Here is a 25334-nt window from a genome sequence, read left to right as displayed (position 1 = left end):
GGCACTGCGCATGTCAGAGCCATGTCTGCGTGGCAGGAATACCAGTGCCGGACAGAGACCGATAATACCATTGTTCACCAGCTTGGTCAAACTCACATAGAAAAAAACAGATATTATGTAAAAAGTATTGGGGAAGTTATTCAGTTTCTGGCGGTTAATGAACTTGCTCTACGTGGGCACCATCACGGGGGTGGGGATGAGGAAGGTCTTTTAATTCGGCTATTTGATTACACCCTCCAAAAAAAGACCCTAAACTCGCAGAGATTGCAAAAAGCATTCCCGAAAACGCGAAATACACGTCCAATTTGATTCAGAACGAGATAATTCAAACTCTTGCCAAAATGGTACTAAAAGACATCCAGACCAAATATGAGGAGGCCGACTCTCCTGGCCTTTGTATTAAAAGTGATGGTACCAGGGATCGGTGTAACATTGAGAATTTGTCAGTCATCATTAGATTTGTCCGCAACTCAATCCCAGAGGAACACCTAATCGGCCTCATTGAATTGAATCAGCTTGATGCTGAGTATGTGTGTGACCAAATTCTGTCTAATCTGTCTGACCTGGCTTACAATGGTGACAATTTAGTGTCTCAGTGTTATGATGGTGCTTCTGTCATGTCAGGAGTGAGGGGCGGTGTGCAGGCTTTGCTGCAAAACAAAGTGGGTAAAGATATCCCATATGTGCAGTGCTACAACCACCAACTCCATTTGGCAGTGGTACATGCAATCCATGCAGAACCTGTGGCAAAGAAGTTCTTTGACTGGTCCAGTTCACTAAACACATTTTGTCACAGACATTATGTTGCAAATAGATACAGTACACCCACACTGAAAAGACTATTAGAAATTCGCTGGACCAGTCATTATGATGTCACCAAGTCTATTGTTCACAATGAGGATGTCATCAGGAGGCTTCTGTCTGAGATAGCAGAGGATGACAGTGCTCCATTTGACATTAACACAGAGGCATGTGGTCTTTTGACTCAGCTTAACAGACAGAACTTCTTTGACACTGGCAAATTTCTTCTGCATGTGCTTGGTGCGCTGAAGCCAGCCAATTCAATTCTGCAGTACCAAACAGTGGATTTGTGCACTGCAGGGGAAGTGGTGACAGCTTCCCTGGGCACACTGAAGGAGATGCGATGCGACTCATTCTGGGAGGAGCATTTCTCTCAGTGTGGAAGTAGGCCTACCAACCCACCTAAAAGAAGATGGATAGTTAATTCACAACTTGTCAGTAGTGTTATCTTGTCTACAATAGGGCATGGTGGTGACTCTGATGACCAAACTGCTCCTAATCAGACTTTTAAAAGGGCTATGTTCAACATCCTTGATAGGGCTATTGTGGAGATGGAGACGAGATTCTCTCAAAGAAATGTTGATTTAATGAGGGCAACGTCATTTCTCCTACCACAATCAGCGTCTTTCCTTGACCCTTCTCTCCTGAAGCCACTTCAAGTGCTTGCAGGCACAGAGCAAAATAGTATGACCTTGCAAAATGAAATTGCTGTGGCAAAAGGAATGTTGCTCAATAAACTGTCCACTGATGCTAACCTCTCTGTATGTATGCAAGTGCATTCAGCAGTACAAAGAGGCCTTCCCCATTTTGCATAAGCTGTATGTCACAGCACTCATCATAGGTGTGTCCTCAGCTGCATGTGAAAGTTCTTTTTCTACCTTGAGCCGCATTCTCACCCCTGTCCGAAGATCAATGCTGCATTCAAGGAAGAGAGATTTGGTCATTTTGGCACACGAAAAGAAAATCACAAAAGGTCTGGACATGAATCGATTTGTTTCTGAATTTGCCAAGACTAGCCGCAGACTGGTCCTGTAGATAGGATACACTGGATGTATCAGGTACCTGATTAAATCCATGAATAAGTACCACTAAAAATATATATATATATATATATATATATATATATATATATATATATATATATATATTACAAAAAAAAGTTATGTTGCCTCGGCTAATCATATCATAATTTCAATTCTTATAGTTTCACAAAAAATAGCTTTTATTTCAACTCTCTAGGTCTCCTGACCCCCTGCATGTAGCCTAATATGTTTCCTTTTATCTAGGCCTACATTTTTACATTTATTCATTTAGCAGACACTTTTATCCAAAGCCACCAGAGAATAACATTCAAATACTGTTCTCATACTGTTCAAATGAGCATATCAAAATTGTTTACCTGGGGCCGCATGACTGGTGTTAAAATAAAGACAGGTGATGTGTGGACGTTTGGACTTGAAAACCGTCTCGTTGCTAAAGCTGATTCAAGTACATGTTATGTTGATGAGAAATTCAGTGAAAAACTAGAGCTGGATCATCAGACTGGATCTCTGAGTCCTACATACATTTATTTTTCAGTGCAGTTTTAAATAAACTAAAGCATGTTCACTAAACTTAACCGGTTTAAGTTACAGGGAAGCTATTCCATTGGTTTGTTTGGACTCATTCAGTTGAGTTGTCACAACACAAGGAGCTTACATAGATTCAAAAAATGTCATTAACATTAATACAAAATAATTTGCTTGTGTGGAACCACTGTCCATAATTGAATTAAGTTAGTTTAAAGAGTATTTTTTTTGAGTGTGAAGCCAATACGAAATCAGAGACTGAGGGAAAAGATTTCCTTCTCAAGACTGGTGTTGAAATCCAGACAGGTGATGTGATACTGTGGACGTTTGGAGCTGAAAACTGTCTCGTTGCTAGAGCTGATTCAAGAACAATTGTTTATAATAATGAGAGATTTGGAGACAGAGTGGAGCTGGACAAGACGACTGGATCTCTGACCATCACAAACATAAAAAAAAGACTCTGGACATTATAAATTACAGATCTTCAACACAGGACAGCCCACATTCAGGAGATTCAATGTGACGGTGGCTGGTGAGTAGAACAACATTTATTAAAGCAACTATATATTTATTTCTGCAGCAGTTCCAGTCCTTGAATCTGATTGGTCGAACCGAATTCCAGATTATGTGATTAGTTTTAAGATTTTTAAAAAGTTCTTCTGATAAAAGGATTTTTATTACATTTAAAAAAACAAATGTTAAAAAAATGTTAGACAAATGGTCTCAGACATTTGGATCCCACTTAATCATTTATAAAAAAACAAGAAGTATAACGACATAAATAAGTTTGTCAAGACAAACTTTGATGTTGGCTTGAAGTGTTAAATGCTTGAAGTTTGGCTTTCTCAAGCCAACATAATTATTTCTTCAGTGTCTGTTCTAAATAACATGTTTTATTGAGACTTTACTGCACTTAATCTGTATGCGACTTGTTTGTGTGTTTTGTCTTATGCAGCGACCTGTATATTGCTTGTGAGGTGACCTTGGGTGTTATGAAAGGCACCATTAAATAAAATGCATTATTATTATTAATAATAAATTAGGGAAATATACAGTCAGCTGGTAATTATAGCTAAATAAAGCCCAACAGGAGCAGTTCACATTCATATCTGTCAATCTTTAAAATGGACAAATCTTCTGAAGCCAAAATGAAGTCTAATAAAAGTCTCAGTATCTACTCTATTACTTCTTTCCAAGGTTTTTGAGGACAAACATCTGTAGCAATTCATGTTGTAGAAATATGATCTGGATTTCTCAGAGAGCTGATTTTATAGTACGAGTCTGTTAATGTCTTCTTTAAGATTGTACAGCTGTAACATCTTATATGTAGATGTATATGTGGCAACACTGTTTATTTCTCTCTTTCTATTTTTTTTATCATCATCTGTATTTTCAGATTGTGCAGGAAAACCAGCTAGTGCAAAGACAGCTTCTGTGAAGCAAGAGAGAAAGTGAACAGCAAGATGAGCTGCTGGAGATGAGTTCATGTTAATGAGACAAGACACGCCCAACCGTGCCGTTCACAGTGACGTCACAAAACAATTGATACTGTACATAATAGGCAGCCAATGTAGTTTTGGCAGAACCGGGCTAATTTGTTAATACAAGCACTGCTAAACCTGCAGGACATTCTTCCAGTAATGCATTACAATAATCTAGTTCTGATAGGCTTGCAGTGTTCGACACAAATATATGTTGCAGTTGGGCTCGTACCAATACCAGTAAACTTTCAGTTTTATTTGACTATTTAATTTAACTATTTAAAAAAAATTAAATATGAATGGAATTAAATTAGTTTATTTATGATGACAGTGAGTATAATAATACATTTAAATAATGTACCCTTCACATTTTTTTAAGTTAAAATTTTATAAAAACAATCAAGTGAAAAGAAACAAAGAAACACATACACATTACATAGAACAAGTGGCAGGTCTATTGTTTTGCACTTACACTCCAAGAATTGATGCACAGATCTATTTTGACATACAGTATCAGATTGTTTTGTCCCGTCTGTTGCTATGGTTATATCACTTGTAGGGAATTATTTGAATTTAGGACAATTTTGTGAACCTACAAACACACTTCCAGATACATACGCACGCACACACATACACTCACACTCACAAAGAGGCCGGAAGCACAAAGGACGGAAAAATGCACTAATGAAGGAAACGAAACCTACTCCAGGGGTGCTTATCAATTCTTATTTGTGCATCCTCGTTTCCTTTCCTCGCGTCTCAGCTCCTCCCCCTGTAGGATGCAAGGGAAGGCTGCAAGGAAATAAAATGAGGACGGAGGAATTGAATGAAAGCTTTTTTTATACATTGAATACTTGATCATTCGAGCGTCACTTCACAGCGTCATCAGCAGCGCTCAAATGATCTGCCCTTATGTTGTTTTAGTTTGGTTATTTAAGAAATGTGTAATGAATAATAATAAAGCAAGATACCCTGTTGAAATTGGTGAGATGTGTGGTTTATATAAACTGTAAAGGTAAAGTATAAATTAAAATTATTGTGACCGATGTGAAGGGGGAGGAGAATTGATATGTGCGTCACGTTTAGTCGATAAAACACTTCCGCATAGGATACACCTGTGTATACTCGCTCATAACTCCTCTGGAAGCCTCCTCACTCCTCAATCCTCGATCCTCGCGGTGCAATTAGAGAATTGAGATGTCCTTCAAGATGGCTGAGCTCGATCGGTTTCCGGGTCATAGGATGGAGGACAGAGGAGTGAGGAGGGATATTGAGAAGCACCCCAGAAGCCTCCGTGACAGAGACAACAGATAGCTGATATCACATGATTTATCACATGATTGTTCAGGCAACACATGATTTAGTTCCTTTGGAAAAAAAAACTAAGGGTGCTTCTCAATATCCCTCCTCGTCCCCTCCTCGCTAGATTTTCTGGTATAAGATAAACAAGCTAGTGAGGAGTTTATCCTAATTCTGACCTGACAGCAATACCAGCAATACAGACTTCGATACCAGGGGTTATTCAGGGCTGAGAGTAATACCAGCTCTCACCACACACTGTTAACCATTGGAGTTTCAGACATAATCTGACCGGGGTCAGAATCGGGCTCAACACTTAAGTTTTGAGTGGTGCCATATTGTGTCCATGCACTTAACAGATATGACTGTGATTGGCTGCAATGTTCAACATTTAAAAAAAACCACAACGTAAATAGAAACCTTTGATGCTCTTGGCAGATCCATTACACAGGTACACACAATAGAGTTTGAAAGCACTTCAATGCAGCCGCCTATCAGCAGGTACTCAGTATCAGTAGGATACTGCAGAAATGCTGGTATCGTTGTTTTTTTTAAATTTCAGTAAGAGTGTTATTTTACAAGTACCAGGAATTTAATTTTAAAGAGTTTAAAAGACATCAGACAGTACAGACAGATCCTTAACAGAGGATGAGGAGATGCTACATTAACCTAAAATCTTGCATTTGGCAGATTTTGGTCCAATTATCTGTTTTTTTTTTTTCCTTCTGAATTAAGAACTGGGAAGGTATGTCATCAAGCTTTTGATATCATCTTTGCTGTCCAGTAGTTTTGATAATCATTAGATTTAATTGGGCCTAGAGGCAATATAAATTTGAGTATCATCAGAAAGCTGACGCCATGTCTCCTGATAATGTGTATATTAGATTAATTGGTACATTATAGTGATGTATTTGCTTTGTCTGATCACTATCTCGTAAGATGGCTGTCTATTATCAACGCATTACTCTTTAACCAGCTCTGGGAGGACAGAAGAGACCTGTCCATTTGAAGGACATGTAGAAGAGAAGAGTTCGGCCTGATCACCTGAGCTTTTCAAAGCATGTTTGTGATCATGATTATGAAGGATTGCTTGCCTTTTAATCACTGCATGTTCCAAATGCTTTCATAAATAATATAGTGAGGGAGGGGGGATGAATGATCTAGAGATCGAATTTTACTGTTTTTATTTAGCAACTATTCAGTATTGTGTAGTACTGTGATGATGAACCGTTCCGATGTACTGACCCAATGTAAAACCAGAATGTGTTTGCATATTCAGTCATAAGGGGGAGCCATTAGGAGTTTGCTTAAATCGTTTTCTTAATTCCTCTACAAGCTGGACTCTTTCACAGTTTGTCCAGCCATCAGATCAAACCACAGCTGTACAGATGTGAATAACTGAGACCAAAAACCAAACACTTCGCCTCACAAACTGAGCTGATAGTGCATCACCTGCATTCAGTGAATCACATGTCCACACAACTGCTTTTTGAACTATATTGTTTTGCGATGTTATAAATGTGGACAGGAGAACACTGAAAAACAATCTGTGAATAAATAGCTGTGCAAGGAACAGGAATTGTGCAGAGAATCAATGTAAGTTTGCTTTATATCTGCTTTATACCTGGAACTAAACATTCTGCTCATTTCACACTGTTGGTCTGATTTGACTCCAGGAGTCTGACAGTGATGTCTGGTCTCCTCTTCTCTGATCAGCTCACTTCTTGTAGATCTGATGTCATTAACCAGCACAGCAACAGTAGCCACGCCCACCAGAGCAGAGAGAGCCAATCGGATCACAGCTTCATTGAAACCACAACAGTGGATGTGGTCTGAGAAAAAGAAAAGAAAAATGCTATAAAGTTTCCATATAAACGTATTTGATGGTTTTGTGGGTGAGTAGGAGCCAAAGCATCTATTGGGAAGACAATGAATCCGTTTGAAGCAGTTTGATTGTGTTATGCACATCTCTTACTGGCTCCATTTCACAGGTCAGTATGAACTAACAGTGGATTTCAGAGTGAAACACTAATATCACACTGATTTACCTGAACACATCTATCAGAGTTCTGCTCTGAAAAACAAACACTAATATCATCAGTGATGTACCTGAACTTGGCTGATGGAGTTCAGTAATGTTGTCATTCTCAGTCTGGTTGACGGTTGAATTGTTCACCACAAAGATAGACGTCACACAATTTGAGCTTGATGATCTTTCTGATGATGAAGAATATTGTGGAGTCACTGATAATGACAGATAACTGTGATGTCAGTCTCATCACACACTTCTGATCTTAATTAAAGCAATCAATATCATAAAATGTGGATGTAATGAATATTGAAAATAAAAAATTTAAAGATAAGATAAAGATACGAAGATACATTTCAAATAAAGAATGGTCAGTAAATTATGCCATAATGGTCAACTCACCGTTGACAGTAACAGTGAAACTTGTGTATTTGGTCTCTCCACTGACAATTGTTAGTTGATAAAGTCCAGAGTCTGTGCTTCTGATGTTTGTGATGGTCAGAGATCCGGTTTGATCCAGATTCAGTCTATCTCTGAATCTCTCATCATACGTAGAGCTGGTTTGTGTAAGTCTGTTGACTTCAGCGATTCTTGTGCTTCCGAACGTCCACTGTATCATCAAATATTGCTGTGTTTCAGTGACATCAGTGTTTAGAGTGACAGAATCTCCCTCCATCACTGACACTGACTTCACTGCATCTGTCACATCTGGAGAACAAACAAGAAATATATTTTGTCACAGACTAAAGACCCGTTCAACAAAATACAAAAGTTGCGAAATAAAAGAAGAAACAAACAGTCCAACAGACATTTTGTGGCTTGTGACACAAAAATGACACAATATGGCTGTTCAGTATAATTTAAACAAAACTGTTATTGAAATATTGAATAAATGATAGAGACAAATTGAGAAAAGGCTCCGAGACACACATATTAAATACATTTCTGGACAACATCCGATAATCAAGGGCCCCTCGATGTTGGACCCAATCTATAATACAACCTTATGTACAATAAATATCTTATTTATCCAGGTCTATTCTGTTGATTATATAATAAGAGCTTTTGCAAGACTGCAGAACTCATACATGACAGTCAAAATGTTTTCGGAGGTTCTGAAATGATTTGTTCCTCATTAATGGACACTAAAGCTATTCTTCTTTTTGAGTGTCACGTGATATTTCTTGAGCACTCGTTTTTGTGTACTAACAGAAGTGAAACATTAAAACACTCATCTGTGGATCAGCTGATTTAATGTTATTCAGTTTACAAGTTATATTTACTGATTGGATCATGAACTAATATAATTTGCATGAGAAAATAAAATATTATGTTAAGAAATTTTATAAAGCACCTTAAGATAAATGAATGTTGAAAACATGTTATATATCATATTTCAATGATTTCAATTTCTTTCGTAGTTGTGAATTTTATAAGATAAACTTTGTTTTACTGCATTTCTCGTAGCATTCCTTTAACAAAATTACTCACCCGGCTCCTAAACTAATAAATAAAATTGCTTTTGCAAAGATATTAAAGTGACGAGAAACTGAGAAACTTATTTTTTTATTGGAACAACAGTAAAACAATCCTGACTAATCTTTGAACAGATGAACAGATGCTTATTTCTAAAATTACAAGAAGTAAAGTAATAAAAACACATTAATAACTGTTGTGGGTAAAATAATTATTAAACAAACAGCATCACAGCATAAGAGAGATCAGGATTCAAATTGTATTTTAAAAGATTTATTCTTGCAAGAATAGTTCCCAGTCCAACCACAGTCCAGCTGCAGGAGTGAGACTCAGAGCAGGGGTTCGCTAGCAGTCTTATACTGTTCTTTTCAAAGCTAATCTCTTGTCATTCACTTGTTTAGACAAGAGGAAACAAAGGGACTTCATGACTACCTCCAAGACCAGGGGGTCTTCTCACCTCTGAAGTCAGAGGTCGCTGCCCAACCACCTTCCTGAGTGTCTCACACAACCCTTCCAGCTGTATAAACATAACAACAGGACACAGTCCTTTGTTTTCCATACTTAGATAACAGACAAGGAACTAAAATCAATGAGAATATAAAAATTTCCATTGCATAACTAACCAACCAGACGACACAACCACAAGCAGAACAAAACAAAAGCGTTAAACATATATTTCCTGGCCGTTTGCCAAACAACTCTGCATATCTGACAATGTCTCGTCCTCACTTTTGTCGCTGCTCTCCAGGCATGTCGTCAGTGCCCAGAGAGTTGTTTCGCTGGCAGGCGTTCCCATTTCTGGTTGCCTAGTAACGATTATGATTGACATAAGTGGATGTCATGCTGTGTTGTTGACAACGAAAAAGTTTTTTCTTACTGCAAAAAATTAACATTTGTGAGCCTGGATCACAAAACCAGTCTTATTTGTGGGAATAGCCAACAATACATTGTATGGGTCAAATTATCAATTTTTCTTTTATGCCAAAAATCATTAGGATATTAAGTAAAGATCATGTTCCATGAAGATATTTTGTAAATTTCCTACCGTAAATGTATAAAACATTTATTTTTGTGAGTGAATGCAGCACAATCGCGAACATAAATGGACAACTTTAAAGGCGATTTTCTCAATGTTTCGATTTTTCTGCACCCTCCATATTTTCAAATAGTATCTCGGCCAAATACCTATCCTAACAAACCATACATCAATGGAAAGCTTATTTATTCAGCTTTCATGTGATGTATAAATCTCAATTTAAAAAAAATGACCCATAAGACTGGTTTTGTCACCCAGGGTCACATTTGGAGGGTAATATTGTAAATAATGGAATCAATCCATTAAACGTTTAATATCAAACATGAACTAACATGCTATTCATTCGTAAACTTCTCATCGAACACAGACGAATAGAGTCGCTCATTTGAGAGGATTTGGAGGTATGATGAAATAATACAACGTAGGCCTACTTCTGTAAATAAACATAATATAAATTATCATAATATATATTCCAATAGCGATTAAATGACGATAGATTAATGAATGTGTCACATAAGCTATTTTTTGTGTTACCTTTTAAAGGATCATGAAACCCTAAACTACATTTTAACAGAGGTGTGTTAAACACAATTGAAGACAATGCTAACATCTGTTATTTAATTGTAGGGGGGTATTGATTAATTTTTTGTTTTGGTTTTGGTTTTTTATTTTTTTTATTTGCGTCTTCCGGGTTTAAATCTACATCGTTGAAGTATACACCGTAATCTTGCTTCAACAAAATGGACTTATGTACCATATAGGGTAGGCTAAACACAACTTCTCAAAAACAGCCCTCCCTCCGAGATGGTTCTCACTGCGGAACATGAAATCCACGGGGAGGAGTCGGATCCAGATCCAACTCCTCCCACCTTACATACACCTAAACCTAGCTAACTCCGCCCCCTGATCCCTAAACCCAACCCTAATCCTACCCATCTCCACCCCTTGGATCTTGATCCGACTCCTCCCCGTGGATCTCATGTACTGCATTGAGGTGCTACTGGAGATTCCCCTGGAGGACGTGCACGCACCTTTTTCGCTTCAGTAAATTCGCCGAAGAAGTTATAACTTACTGCAGCGGCGAACGAACGACATAGCCTAAGTTACTGTTTTCCTAGTCCTTAAATTCCTCTCAAGGATATAGCCCTCATCGTCATTAATATTTTTTTTTTTTTTTTTTTCCTTTATTTATTTTTAAACAGGGACAATGCAAAATATACATTAACCTTAAGAGGAGAGATGCATTTTACCAGGTTATAGCACTTGTGCTAATTTTCACCTGTAGTCCCTGGCACTAAATATAGTTAGTAATATAGAAAATCGCAATTCTCAGTTGGCAAAAACGTCTCTCTGTTAACTTTTTTGTGTGATTCATTCACGCATCATGTCAGTCGGCATCGGAGATAGCGGGACGAATCGCCTAATCTCTATCATCTTTATTTATTAAGATTCTACGCAGCTCTAACATGCAGAACATGTTATTGCTGTGTTTGTTGTTTATTTTCATGTACGGTAAGTAATATCTTTAGGTTTCACTTGACACCGCATAGCCTATTTGAATACACGGGCAATGGCGCCGAAGAAACAGACACAGACGTGTAGGCTAATAAATAAATAATGTGGCAAATGCGGTTGTTCCAACACTTATAATGTGGCAAATGTGGTTGTTTGTGTTATATGACAAAAGCATTGAAGCAGTTGCCGTCGACATCTTCTGGAAAGTACACGTTAAAACTTTCACACCACGCCCATACCCAGCATACCTAAGTTACACAGTTTGTCTAGCAAAAAAAAAGTGAATTTGCTGTTATTCCTCTTATTTCTGGAATTTATTAATTTACAAGGTCTAACCAATTCAACCATAACCAGTAAAGTTAGCTTTTATATATGAATTGTATTTTGAACACCTTTCCTAACATAAGGAAAACGGCATGATGTAGAGTCTGATCTGTAAAATTGATGGTTTCTTCTCTAGGTGTTTCTACAGAGACGGAGGTCGTGATGGAGGGAGATTCTTTCACTCTACACACTAATCTTTCTGAAATACGGAACGATGATACGATACTGTGGCTGTTTGGACTTAAAGACTCTGTCATATCTCAAATAACGAGAAAGGGCGACTTGAACTCAATTTATTTGACCGATGATGTGAGATTCAGAGGCAGATTACAGGTTGACCAAAACACTGGATCTCTCACCGTCAGAAACACCAGAATCAAACACTCAGGACGATATAAACTCTCCATCTCTAGAGAAAAGACTACCATAACGATATTTAATGTTACTGTCTTTGGTGAGTAGGCTATCCCAAGTCTTTCAATGTAACAATGTTCTGGTTTAGATTAGCACTGTCTGTGTATTAATTAGATCATTCTATTATTTACAATAAACCATCTCAGACACCACAAGAGACATCAAATATGTGACATGTAGCCTATTATAAAACCATGGTTACACTTTATTTTAAGGTGATGTTGTTACATTGTTACTCAAATAACAACTTAACTACATGTACTTACTCTAGAGTTTGGTTTGGGGTTAAGTTAATTGTAATTATGCACAATTTATTGACCCACTAATTTTTACTCACATGAAATTACTTAATTTATAAGGTCTATATTTACGCACACATATTATATGTGAATCAGTTAACTCAAACTGAGACAGTAATATGATGTTTCTTTCTGTGTCACATGACAGTGTGATCTGTTATCTGTCAACACATCAGTGTTTATGATCTTATGTACTAATACGAGCAGAAATATGCTTTTTATTAGCTTAATTAACACTTATCTTCAACAATTAAAAGCTGCAAATGTCTGAGTGATGGCTATATATAAATTACATTTACAATGAATTTAAATGTACTCTTTCCAGATACAGAGTAAATGATTTATAAGTTTAATCTCTTGCTGAGAAACTGTTTCTGCTTGTTTCCAGGTGTGGTTGGTAAGACGGATGAAGTGAAGTCAGAGTCAGTGATGGAGGGAGATTCTGTCACTCTAAAGGCTGATGTTGAAGTACAGAGAGATGATCTGATCGTGTGGAGGTTTGGAGATGAAGGAATTCTCCTGGCTAAAATTGATGTGGAAACTAAAGAGACCTCATTAAACGATGCTGATGAGAGATTCAGAGACAGACTGAAGATAGATCATCAGACTGGATCTCTGACCATCACAAACACCAGAACCGAACACACTGGACTTTATGAACTACAGATCAGAGGCCGTGAGAGCTCACAGCGATTCCTTCTTTCTGTCAATGGTGAGTAAATCTGAGTCTGTAAAGAGTCTTTCAATGTAATAATGATGACATAAGGTATAATTAGATCAGAAACTTGGAGTAGATTCTTGGACACCACGTTTGTGTTTGATTTACAAATGTAACAGAATTTTAATGATTACAAATATACCAGCTTTTTTATTCTTGAGAGAAAAGCCCTATAGAAGGAAGTGTAGCAAATATTTCACACTTGTTTATATAGGGATGCATGATAAATCGTCTGATATATGTTAAAGGGTTAGTTCACCCAAAAATGAAAATTCTTTCAGTATTTACTCACCCTCATGTTGTTCCAACCCCGTAAGACCTTCGTTCAACTTCGGAACACTTCTTAAGGGATTGACACTTGTTCTCCGAAAAGTTATTAAAGACATCGTTAAAATAGTCCAAGTGACTACAGTGGCTCAATCTTAAGTTTATCAAACGACGGGAATACTTTTTGTGCGCAAAACCCCCCAAAAATAACGACCTAATTTCAACTATTCATTTCCTTCTCTGTGGGCCTCGAGTCAGTTCACTATTGTAATAGCGTAGTGTTTCTGTGTTGTTGTACGTCACACGCATCACACACATGACCAGCGTCGGCCAATAGTGAGCCTACGTGTGACGTAGCTCTACGCAATCACACTACGTTAACTGACTAGAGGCCCACAGAGAAGGAAATGAATAGTTGAAATAAAGTAGGGCTGCAACAACTAATCGATAAAATCGATTATAATCGATTATGAAAATCGTTGTCAACGAATGTCATTATCGATTAGTTGGTCTGCTTACGTCACGGGGAGCGTTTACTGGTACGCACACACACGCAAGGTCTCTCTCCCTCAGGCGCTCTGCCGAGCGCGCGCGCTACACGGTTTGGAGCAGTCTCTTCTGTCTCGCTTGCGCGCTCTAGATTTCGGGAGTTTGAACTAATTCGCGGGCATCAGGGAGCCGCAATCAATATGCGGGAGACTCCCGGGACTTCCGGGATGTCTGTATTTTGTCTCGAGCATCAGGTTGTGCAATCAGTTCGCTCGCAACGTAAGTGATGGATTAAAATAGCGCTACCGCAGAAATAGGTTAAATTAAAACGGTGTTTACAAAGTGAAGCATTAAATACAAAGGCAGTTAATAACAGCAGCAGTAAAATATTGTTTTTTAGTCACTGTACTCAGTGGTTTTCAGCGAAATGCTTGTGCACTAATGCATAATTTCTCCTGTCCTTTCCTCAAGCCTGTTAGCTTGCTGGGTAACGTTACCTCCATTCCGTTCTCTTTTTATAGCATTTGTCTACTAAGTTTTAATTGTTTTTCAAACGCGATCTACTAGGGGTGCAACGGATCAAAAAACTCACGGTTCGGATCGTTTCCCGGATCAGAGTCACGGATCGGATCATTTTTCGGATCAGCAAAAAAATAAAAAATAAATGGCCTCATGTCTGCACCTATAAACACACTGATAGCTAGGCCTTTCACGATAACAAATTTTGCTGGACGATAAATTGTCCAAGAAATTATTGCGATAAACGATAATATTGATAATAAACGATAATATTGTCGTTCTGAGACCATTTTCATCTAAAATAATGATAATGGCATAATAATGCAGGTATACCTTTTCAAAGATCAATAAACGTATTTCTATAGACTATTTAACACTGAAAACATTTTAAATATCCGCAATAAATGAACAAAACCAAAAACAATAAAATCAATGGACTCTCATTCTCTGTTAACAATGCACTTACCAATGTGTGACTTATGTTCACACTGAGAATCATATGCATCATGTACTGTGTGAGCATGCGTCTCATATGAGTATGTGCGCTAGTGTGTGTGCTCGAGTCTCATGAGTATGTGCGCGGAGAGTTTGTGTGTGTGCTCGCGTCTCATTGAGTTTGTGCGCGAGTTTGTGTGTGTGTGCTCGTCTCATATGAGTATGTGCGTGGAGAGTTTGTGTGTGCGCGAGTTTGTGTATGCGCGTCTCTCATGATTATGTGCGTGGAGAGTTTGTGTGTGCGCGCATCTCGTGTGTGTAAAGTTTGCGTGTACGTGAGTGAGCGACTTTAGGTGTGTCTGTGCATTTCATATGTATTTGTTTGAGCTTTCAGCAGTATACATGCGTGTTTGACTACTTAGTATAGGTGTATGCAAGTGTTTCATATATATGTGCGTGAATGAAGTTTGATTTAAGCCGTAGATGGCACCTCATATGAGGGAGAGAGAGTGCGCGCGAGAGAGAGAGGGTCGAGCGAGGGGTAGTGCTGCGCGAACGCCGTTTGTGATGGCTTTAGCCCGCTCTGATTGTGCAACAAGGGGTTGCTTAAATGCCGCGGTGATAAGCGGTTGTTGAGCAGCCTTCGTTTTCACTCCTGTGAGTGAAACATCGGGGCGATGTCGCTTCAAATGCGTGGCCATGCTGCCACAGTGCCTACACACCGTCACGGGTTTTATCCACTAACCTCTTTCCTTCATCATTATATTTGACAGGGAAGCCAAAATGCTCCCATACAGGGGATTTAAATGACGCGGGGCGTTCAAGCTCCTCCGTTCGCCATGATCACGCTGTGTGTGGATTGAATATGCGCACAACTTTTTTTTTTCATAAATCAATCCGCGGATCACGCGTGTGCCGAACCGAAGATATTGATCCGAACGGATCACGGATCAATGATGATCCGTTGCACCACTACGATCTACTGCGGCTCTACATTCACACAATTGTTTTCAGTCTTTCTATATTTATTTAATCAATTTATCCTTATATTATATTCTTTTATATATTATATATATAATATATATTATATTCTTTATCCTTATATTCCTTATATATAATTAATTTTAAATAAAAATTAAATGAATTATATATTTTAGATGCTTTTAGTTTGTTTTTAGTTCAGATATTCACATCTGAACAACATGTCTGTGTAAATTTTTTTTAACAAAAATTGTGTTAAAACATAATATGTTGGATATAATTTTTTTAACAATAATAATGTTTGTCAACTTGCCATCAGCAATTATCATTAAAAACAATGCAAAAATTGATATTAGTAAAACTCAATGTGTGGCTTTTGCACTTTTTAAAGTACACTTTTACACATAAATACCCTGATTTACGGTTTTATTTAGTATAATAAAAAAAAAATCTAATTTAATTTCTATCCGATTAATCGATTAATCGAAAAAATAATCGTCCGATTAATCGATTATCAAAATAATCGTTAGTTGCAGCCCTAAAATAAAGTAATTATTTTTGTGTTTTTTGCACACAAAAAGTATTCTCGTTGTTTGATAAACTTAAGATTGAGCCACTGTAGTCACTTGGACTATTTTAACGATGTCTTTAATAACTTTTCGCGGCTGGCAAGTTTCAATCCCTTAGAAGCCTATGGAGGAGTGATCCAGCTCTCAGATTTAATCAAAAATATCTTAATTCGTGTTCCGAAGATTAACGAAGGTCTTACGGGGTTGGAACAACATGAGGGTGAGTAAATACTGACAGAATTTTCATTTTTGAGTGAACTATCCCTTTAAATTTTAATGTTATCGTTATGTGCCCGATAAGAAAATTTGTCCGATATATTAAAGCCAATAAATTATGTATTATTTCCTTCAGCTGAGACACCTCAGATGTGCACTGGTCGCCATGATGGTTTTGAAATGATCAGGTTTACAGCCAAACCTTACAGTAAATCACCTGTAACTCAGGGACAAACACATAGTCAGACTTACTCAGACTTCTCACAATACATTACAATCTTGAATTATGATAAATTATAATTCACAGCAGCGTATATTTGAAGATATTTCGGGTCATCTCATTGACCGTAATATTTATGTTGTGTGAATAATATTCGATTTTTCAATATCGAGCACCTGCAGAGACACAGAACATGAAATATGTCAGAAAATCATCGTGGTAACTAATTGTGGGAAATTAAGTCTTCTCTCATAATAATATGATTCATAGTCATCTTCATTTATATAGCACTTTTAAAAATATGGACTGTTTCAAAGCAGCTTTACAGTGATAATAGAAAATTTATAGAGAGAAAGCTACAAACTGAATCCGATTAAAATTCATACTGTGCCCAATTCTTTAGCTGTTTCAGATCCGGGTCTGTCTCCAGGTGTTGTAGCAGGGATTGTTGTTGCTGTTTTGCTGGTGGCTGCAGTTTTAGCTGCTGTTGTGATTTACTATCGCCGCAAGATCTCTCAACTACTTGGTGAGTAAACAAATGGGTGACTATTACAGCAAATACAGCAAGACAAAACAATGTGCTTTATTATGCTACAGTAGATCAGTATTTAAAGGTTTCTGCTTCATTGATCATGCTGCAATAAGTAATGTCTGATTATACAGAATTAAGAGGAAAATACAACAGCTCCATAATGCTTAGTTCAATGTGCGTGAATTTTTTCAAGATCGGATGGGTATATTGCTGGTCTCCTTTTATGAATTTGATCTCCATAGCTGAATTTCTGTTGTCTTTCATTCAGATATTAAATACCTCTAATAAAGAAACTCTGAAACCTAAGAACATCTTCCAACACAAAGACGTCTAAATGAATCTTCTTTCTTACTTAAAATAATTTATTATCTGAATGTTTGTGTATGACAAGCTTTTTTTCAACTTAAAGTCCCCCTGTAGCCAATAATCTTATCCCTTAAAACTCATCTTTGATCACCAAAATGATATATTTTAGCGTATTTTATATAACTTGAATGTAACTATACACCCTTGCTTTATTTAGTATACTCAGATCCTAAAGGTCTGTTCACACCAATGACGATAACTGTAACGATAATGATATAGTTCTTTAAATCGTTCTAAATATAAAAGAATAGTAGAGTTCACACCACAGCTATAATGATAACGGCACAGTGAAACAATATCATTGGAATCACCATCAAAAGATTTTTTTTTCAGCTGATACATTTTTAAAAAATTGACAGCCAATCAGAATCCATTTAAAGAGCGTCAGCATTTAAAGCAACAGACAACAAAACTGCAGTGTGCGCTTAGAATAAACAGTGTTATCAACCTCTGGTGTAGACGCTGATACAGTTATCTTTATAGTCATCGTTCTCAGTGTGAAATGTGGCCTTAAGGGTCACATGGTGCAAGTGTCTTTCTCGGAGTTGAACCATTCTAATTCTCTGAATGAACTGATTAATTTGCCCCGATCATAGCAGATTTCCCAGTGTCTCACAAGGCATCTTTATGCAGCTGAGTTCATATTTAAAACATTAATTTCATAATATGATTCCAGCAAGTGCAGTTTCTGTATAAATGCATGTATGGCACCTGTGCAGCATTAAACAGTGTAAATGCACCTTTTGTCACAGTGAAAATGATCTCTTTGTAAAGCGAAGCTTATATTTGTGAGCATGCCAAACCAAACTACCCCCCCCCACACACACACACACCCAAAAATGTATGTAATTGAGAGGTCCGCCTGCACACTCACTTGATCTCACAAACACATTTTTTTATGTCTGTCTCTATGTGCTGCTGTAAAACTTGAAGAGAAGAAAGAGTCAGTGAAGGAAGGAGATTCTCTCCATCTACACTGTAATATTACTGAACTACACAAAGATGACAAGATACAGTGGTATTATGAAGATGAATACAATCTCATAGCTGAAATCAATAAAGAGACCAAGAGGAAATTTACACATGTTGGTACTGATGGGAGATTCAGAAGCAAACTGGAGCTGAATGATCAGACTGGAGATCTCATCATCACAGACATCAGAACCATTCACTCTGGACTCTATATACTGAAGATCAGCAGCAAAATAAGAACCAAATACAAGAGATTCATCGTTTCCGTGGGTGGTGAGTTTATCAAGTGTTAATGCTTGTGCACTCTGTGAACAATTTAGATGAAATTAAACCAAATTTTACTCTTAGATTTTAATCACTTTTAATTTAGTACCATGCTATACTAAATTACTAAATCACAATATTATGAGAAAAGGCATGATCAGGATTTATAGATAGTCACATGTATGTTTGTGGTTTGAAATTAAAGTTTAATACCATGGCTTAAACATGTAAGTGATACAGCATATCGTAATTCATGATTTTTGATCCCCTGCTCTTCAAAGTGCTCTACTTCACTTTGATGTTATTTTCCTTTCCTTATGACTTTAATCTTATAATAATGTGATTTTGATCTCAAAGCATTGACTTTATTCTCATAAAAGGCCTGAGATTATTCTCTTAAAGGGTAAGTTTGGCGTTTTACAAGTAAAGCCCTGTTTTAAGATTGTTTCTGATGAAATCGAACGGTTAAGATTAAAATTTGGACACATGCGGCTGTCCCGAGAATTTTAGGTTTTTGTGTTAGCACCTAGGGTTGGGCGGTATTACGGTAATATCGTATACCGCGGGGTCTTAAAATAGCAACGGTATCAGTTTCAATACCGTTATTACCGGCACTTATATATAATATATAAATATAATTTATTCAATGCCTAAAAATTCTTATGTAGTTGTCATCATCAAGTGACAGTGTGGAGGAGAAAGAGAGAGAGAGAGAAGGGAGAGGCGGTAAATACTGACGAGGCAATTTGTAAATGTTGCAATAAAAAAGGTGACCGCGAGAGATGGAAACACCTCTAACCTAATGTCGTATCTCCGAAACAACCACCCACTCACTGCTGCGAGGATGGATTTTGCCCCGAGTTCATTAAATAAGCGCATTAGTTTATATTTGTTAAAATATTATAATGTTATTTTTTTTACGTTGATAATGAAAACTGAACAGCAGGAGTAAGATGAGATACAGCAGGAGTAAGATGAGATGCATCGGGAGTCAGACATTGGCCACTTAATTAAGTTTCATTTTGTAAAAGGCCTTTCTTTAAAGTGAATTTCGTTTTTTATAAATTGTATCTTAATTTTAATAATTTTTTTATCAACCAATAATAAATAAGATTCAAATAAAGCAGACAACATAATCATGACATGATCGTGCGCTGGCGCGCCGCGGTCACTTGCATTGAAATCTCATCATAAATTAACCGAAACTCAGTGTATGTCTCACAGACATGACAGATAGGCCTATGTCTAAATAAATTTTGACATTTCATTAAACGAAACAATTCAAAACGAAAAGAAATAGGCCACTCGCTGATTATTAAATCCATGATTTGCATTTCTCTCTATGCGCGTTCATACGGAAATGGCGATCATCAAATTCATTAAACGAAACTATTCAAAACGAAAAGAAATAGGCAAGCCTACTCTCTGATTATGTAATCCATGATGTGCATTTCTCTCTATCGTTCACTATGGAGATGACGATTCGTCAATTTCTTTAAACGAAACAATTCAAAAGGAAAAGAAATATAGGCAGCATACTCTCTGATTAATCCATGATGTGCATTTCTCTCTATAGGCGCGTTCACTACGGAGATATCAATCGTCAATTTCTTTAAAAGCGAAACAATTCAAAACGAAAAGAAAAAGGCTAGCCTATACCTTCTGATAATGTAATCCATGATTTGCATTTCTCTCTATATATGCGCGTTCACTAGGAGATGGCGATCGTCAACTTAATCTTTGCAGCAGACACTGACAGAAAAGTTGTATTAATAAAAATCAATGGACTTGTGTCACCGGATTTACAAATGTACTTGTTGCTTGTTAATTTAATTTAAATTAATTAATAAAATGAATACTTTAATTGTCATAATTAAAATAATTAAATATTATCAAATGTCCCATTTTTGCTCATTTATAAATAGTATTTATATCTACCACCCCCTCAGCACCTGGGTTAAAAAATTATTTGGCGCCACCATATTATAACGGCCCACGTATTAAAAATAGTCGAGTCTAAATAGGGCTCCGGCTCATATTACATTTCGGGATCAGACACAACGTGCACGGGTTGGCCTTGATTTTTGGTTTGGTTTTTTTTTTGCCTGATCTGGTATTCAGTTTCTGAACGGTGTAGGCACAAGCCAACAGTTTGGTGACGCTGTCTGAGCCTTATGTCATAATTTTTAATTAGTCACGGTAATACCGTATACCCCGGTAAAATAGGGAGGAGGTTTGACGGTATCAAAATTTGGATACCGGCCAAGCCTATTAGCACCCCCCACCTATACAATGGTTTCATAGGGGCACTGGAACAATCATTCATATAAACGCATTAAACTTTAGTTTACAAAGACGTGAAACTCACCGAGTGCACAGGGGTGTTCACTGATATGCTCACGCACAAATCGCTGCAGAAGAAACTTTCCAACAGGTTTTATCGTAGTTTTTGGAAGAATGTCCGGTTGTGAGGCGTTGGAAAAATAGGTCCACAGTTTTACAACGAATGGTAAATCATCTGTTGGAAAGCATCTTTTGCAGCGATTTTTGCGTGAGCATATCAGTGAACACCCCAGACCACTCGGTGAGTTTCACGTCTTTGTAAACTAAAGTTTAATGCCTTTGTATGAATGATTGTTCCAGTACCCCTATGATACCATTGTATAGGTGGGAGGTAGTGCTAACACAAAAACCTAAAATTCTCGGGACAGCCGCATGTGTCCAAAGTTTAATCTTAACCGTTCGATTTAATCAGAAACGATCTTAAAACAGGGCTTTTCTTGTAAAACGCCGAACTTACCCTTTAAGTAATACTGCAAAACATTCCTACGATTGCTTTATCAGTTTGACATGATAGTTTACACATTAACTCATTGAGTTTGGTTTGAGTAGTAAAAAAAAATTACTGTACAAACTATGTTTCATATAAGTGCAATATAAGTGAGCTGAAATGAACACTAATTTACACTAAATTAGTAACTGTCAAACTGTTTGTTTTAGTGTGTTTGCATTTTGAAGATAACAGCATAATTTTCCATAACTGACATTTCATTTGTCATATACATTGGGTACCAAAAGTCTGGGAAGACATTGGAAATCTATTTCATTACGTTAGCTTTTTGTCAAATGATATAATAAATGAAAATATAGTTGTTGGTACATATCAGAGTAGCTTAAAAAGGTCATCTAAGTGTTTCTGATTTTGAAACTGCAAACTAAATGAATTTAATCACTTTTTTTGTCTTCTGCATTTCTCTTGTTATATATGATGCTGTGACATGAAGTAAAGACAGTGGAAGTGACGATAGGAGGTTCTGTCCGTCTCCAGAATGATAATGAAATACAGAAAGATGATCTGATTCTGTGGATGTTTGGAGCTGAAAAGAGTCTTGTTGCTATAAATGCTTCAAGGACAGAAAAAACTGATGAAAGATTCGCCGGCAGAGTGACGCTGGACGAGACTGGATCTCTGACCATCACAAACATCAGAACTACAGACTTTGGACATTATAAACTACAGATCATCAACAGCAAAAAGACCACACATAAGAGATTCAATTTGAGCGACACTGGTGAGTAGAACATCAATTATTATAGTAGCTATTCTTTTATATATACAACATTTCTGGTCCTCGAATCTGGTCGAGCAGAGTTTCGAGTGTGTGTTCCTCTTGTTTGTGCGTGTGAGTGTTGTGGAGAAAATTCATTTGATCCTTGAAACAACAAACTTAACAAACTTAACTTAAAAATATATATTTAAATGTGAACGTGTATTTACTAGTGGTCTCAGACTTTAGGATCCCACTGTATATATCTAGTGGTCATTTCAGTGGATGTTTGCATTAGAAGTTCTTCAATATCTGTTATATGTATTAAGTAAAGGAAAATAAACAGTCAGCCAGTAACAGCAAAATAAACCCCAAAGGGAGCAGTTCACATTCAGTGAGCACATCTGTCAATCTTTAAAATGGACAAAACCCCATTAGTCTTATGATGTTTTTGTGAGGAACAGACTAAAATGTAAGTCATTATTCATTGATAATCTTCTCCCCTCTTTATCTGGAGCTCCCAGAGACTGATTTTCTCATTTATTTTCTGTTATTTCCTGCATTTTTAATGAACTCTTGTGTCTTGTTTGATATTGTGTAACTGTAACATCATCCGTATGTAGATGTATATTTACCAACATTGTCATTGTCTTCCACAGGAGGCCAAGTGAATGAATCAGAAACAGTGACCGAAGAGATGCAGATGTTGTAAGATTTTGCTGATGGAGAGGATAAGCAGGAGGAAACTTCAGTTTGAGATAAGACACACCCACCAGTGTGAATCACCATGTATCACAACAAAAACATATTTCTGATATAATGAGCCTCTAAAATCCATCTAGTGAAAGTGAGAAATTGAAAAATGGGGTGACCAAATGTTTTTTTGATTTTACACTCGGCTTCTGTGAATAGTAGGCCATGCCTTCTTTGATTTGATTGGCTATCTCAATCATTTTGACACCGACTAGCCCTGTTAGATTGCTGAGGCAGAGCAGCCTAACTTTTATTAGCGTTGTGAGCTTTTAACTAGCTTAGGTTTAGTGCACATAAAGCCCAAAACACACCCATTACTCCTTACGAGAATAGTTACAGTACAACCCTTTTAGACCATGCGCCGGGTGCACATTTTTCCTGTCATTAAACTAGCAAAAGCTGCGTGCGTGCGTGCGTGCGTGCGTGTGTGTGCGTGTGTGCGTGCGTGCGTGCGCATGCGTGCTCTACAGACATTATTTGGGGTTTTGCACTAAACTATAGCAAGATTTTGCACAGCTCGGTCTGCAGAGTCTCTATCGGGTGTTTCAGGGAACTCTTGGTCTGTGAGTGGACCCCAGACTTCACACACGTACAGTGCAATGGGCTCTATTACAGTTTTGATTATTTTTAGCCAGATTCTGATTGGGATGTCAATTTGTATATTTCTCTTAATAGCATAAAACGTTCTCCGTGCCTTGTCTCTCAAGTCGTTAACAGCTTTTTTAAAATTTCCTGTGTTGCTAATATTTATGCCAAAGTAAGTGTAGTCCTGCGTATGTTCGAGAAGCATGTTGTCCAATTTAAAACTATGATGTTGGTCTTGGCGGCTGGGTCTTTTGGGGAAAATCATTATTTTTGTCTTGCCCATGACTGACAGAAGTTGTGCAGGAGGTCTAGATGCTGCTGTAGACCCTCTGTAGTGGGAGACCGCAGCACCAGATCATCAGCGAACAGAAGGCATCGGACTTCAGTGTCCAGTAGAGTAAAGGCCAGGTGCTGTGGACTGATCCAGAGCCCTCGCTAGCTCATTTATGTAGATATTGAACAGTGTTGGACTGAAGCTGCAGCCCTGTCTTACTCCACGACTCTGAGAGAGGAATTCTGTGTGTCTGTTACCAATTTTAACTGCAGCTTTGTTGTTTGTGTACATTGATTTGATGATGTCATATGTTTTTCCTCCGATGCCACACTGGATTCATTGAAGAAAAAGACCTTCATGCCAATTGAGTCAAAAGCTTTTTTTGAAGTCAACAAAGCATGAGAGAATTTTACTTTTGTTTTGGTTAATTTGCTTATAGATTAAGGTATGGAGAGTGTGTATATATATGGTCTGATGTGCAATATTTTGGTTGGAAGCCAATTTGACACTTGCTCAGGAAAATGTCCTGTATGTACAATATGTACAATAATCTGTTGTTTTTTTCTTTGTTTTTGTGTTACTTTTCTGAATTAAGCACTGGGAAATTACTTGTCATCAGGTTTTAGATATCATCCATTACTTTGTAGAATAGTTAGATTTCATTGGGCCTCGCGGAAATATAAAGCTGATATCATCAGTGTAATAATGAAAGCAGATTACACGTCTCCGGATAATGTGTACATTACATTACAGTCAGAATGGATTTGCTTTGTCTGATCACGTATCTTGTAAGATGGCTGTCTATTATCCACGCATTACTCTTTAACCAGCGCTGGGAGGACAGAAGAGACCTGTCCATTTAAAGGACATCTAGAAGAGAAGAGTTTGGCCCGATCACCTGAGCTTTTCAAAGCATGTTTGTGATCATGATTATGAAGGATTACTTGCTTTTTCATCAATGCATGTAATCAAATGTTTTCAGATATAATTTAGAGAGGGATGTGAATAAATAATCTAGTGATCAAATTTGAATTTGCAACATCTGTGTTTGTTTGTGGCTTCAATGAAAAAACTTAATTTATGTTTTATTAATCTCTTTCATGTTACTTTATCTCTCTCTTTCTGTATATATCTGTGTATATATGCATTTAATTTTAATTTATTTATTTTTTAAAATTTGCATTTCAATTAAATGTTTCTATTACTAGTTAGTTCTGTGCTGTGTTGATGATAAAATGTCTCCATCTCAAGGTTTGTAACGTCACATGTTGTGAAGCAATCATTTTCCTTTGTCTAACTGAATTTGTGCTGGTCAGATTCAATCCGACCGAGCATCGAAAAAGACACAATATGGTTGTTCAATAAACTGCTTATTTTTACCATT

The 25334-nt window shown here is 37.2% G+C and overlaps 2 protein-coding genes across 4 annotated transcripts; one reads left to right on the top strand and one right to left on the bottom strand.

Annotated features, from left to right (window-relative positions):
* Positions 1-6661: 6661 nt before the first annotated feature.
* On the bottom strand, positions 6662-9341 carry LOC143735467 (uncharacterized). Of its 2 annotated transcripts, none has more exons than XM_077225654.1 (4): positions 9278-9341; positions 7581-7886; positions 7259-7393; positions 6662-6981 (listed from the first exon to the last, which is right to left on the bottom strand). In XM_077225654.1, exons 1-4 carry the CDS (start codon positions 9324-9326, stop codon positions 6662-6664), a joined length of 810 nt encoding a protein of 269 aa, XP_077081769.1. In that variant the 5' UTR covers positions 9327-9341. The 2 variants fall into 2 exon arrangements, with proteins under 2 accessions (XP_077081769.1, XP_077081770.1); XM_077225655.1 differs by having other exon boundaries at positions 7259-7366.
* Positions 9342-10479: 1138 nt separating this feature from the next.
* On the top strand, positions 10480-25334 carry LOC143735429 (uncharacterized). 2 transcript variants are annotated; one of them, XM_077225583.1, is made up of 7 exons: positions 10480-11202; positions 11666-11983; positions 12631-12954; positions 17060-17182; positions 18488-18799; positions 22075-22362; positions 22998-25334. In XM_077225583.1, the coding sequence occupies exons 1-7, from the start codon at positions 11157-11159 to the stop codon at positions 23048-23050; spliced, it is 1464 nt and encodes a 487-aa protein (XP_077081698.1). In that variant the 5' UTR covers positions 10480-11156; the 3' UTR covers positions 23051-25334. The 2 variants fall into 2 exon arrangements, with proteins under 2 accessions (XP_077081698.1, XP_077081701.1); XM_077225586.1 differs by having other exon boundaries at positions 11086-11202; positions 17069-17182; positions 22998-23108.

The sequence above is a fragment of the Siphateles boraxobius genome, unplaced genomic scaffold (assembly GCF_051911475.1).
Source record: "Siphateles boraxobius isolate OS27281-9 unplaced genomic scaffold, OSU_SipBor_1 13, whole genome shotgun sequence".
Taxonomy (NCBI): domain Eukaryota; kingdom Metazoa; phylum Chordata; class Actinopteri; order Cypriniformes; family Leuciscidae; genus Siphateles; species Siphateles boraxobius.
This window is presented reverse-complemented; position numbering and strand designations above follow the sequence as displayed.

Bases quoted from the DNA above. Each gene is read 5' to 3' on its own strand.
- LOC143735467 (XM_077225654.1), bottom strand. From the start codon at position 9,326: ATGTTTAACGCTTTTGTTTTGTTCTGCTTGTGGTTGTGTCGTCTGGTT. The intron at 7,887-9,277 runs GTTAGTTATGCA...TTTGTTCTCCAG, and splicing joins GTGGTTGTGTCGTCTGGTTG to ATGTGACAGATGCAGTGAAG. The intron at 7,394-7,580 runs GTGAGTTGACCA...TGTCATTATCAG, and splicing joins TTTCACTGTTACTGTCAACG to TGACTCCACAATATTCTTCA.
- LOC143735429 (XM_077225583.1), top strand. From the start codon at position 11,157: ATGCAGAACATGTTATTGCTGTGTTTGTTGTTTATTTTCATGTACG. The intron at 12,955-17,059 runs GTGAGTAAATCT...CCAATTCTTTAG, and splicing joins ATTCCTTCTTTCTGTCAATG to CTGTTTCAGATCCGGGTCTG. The intron at 18,800-22,074 runs GTGAGTTTATCA...TGTGACATGAAG, and splicing joins ATTCATCGTTTCCGTGGGTG to TAAAGACAGTGGAAGTGACG.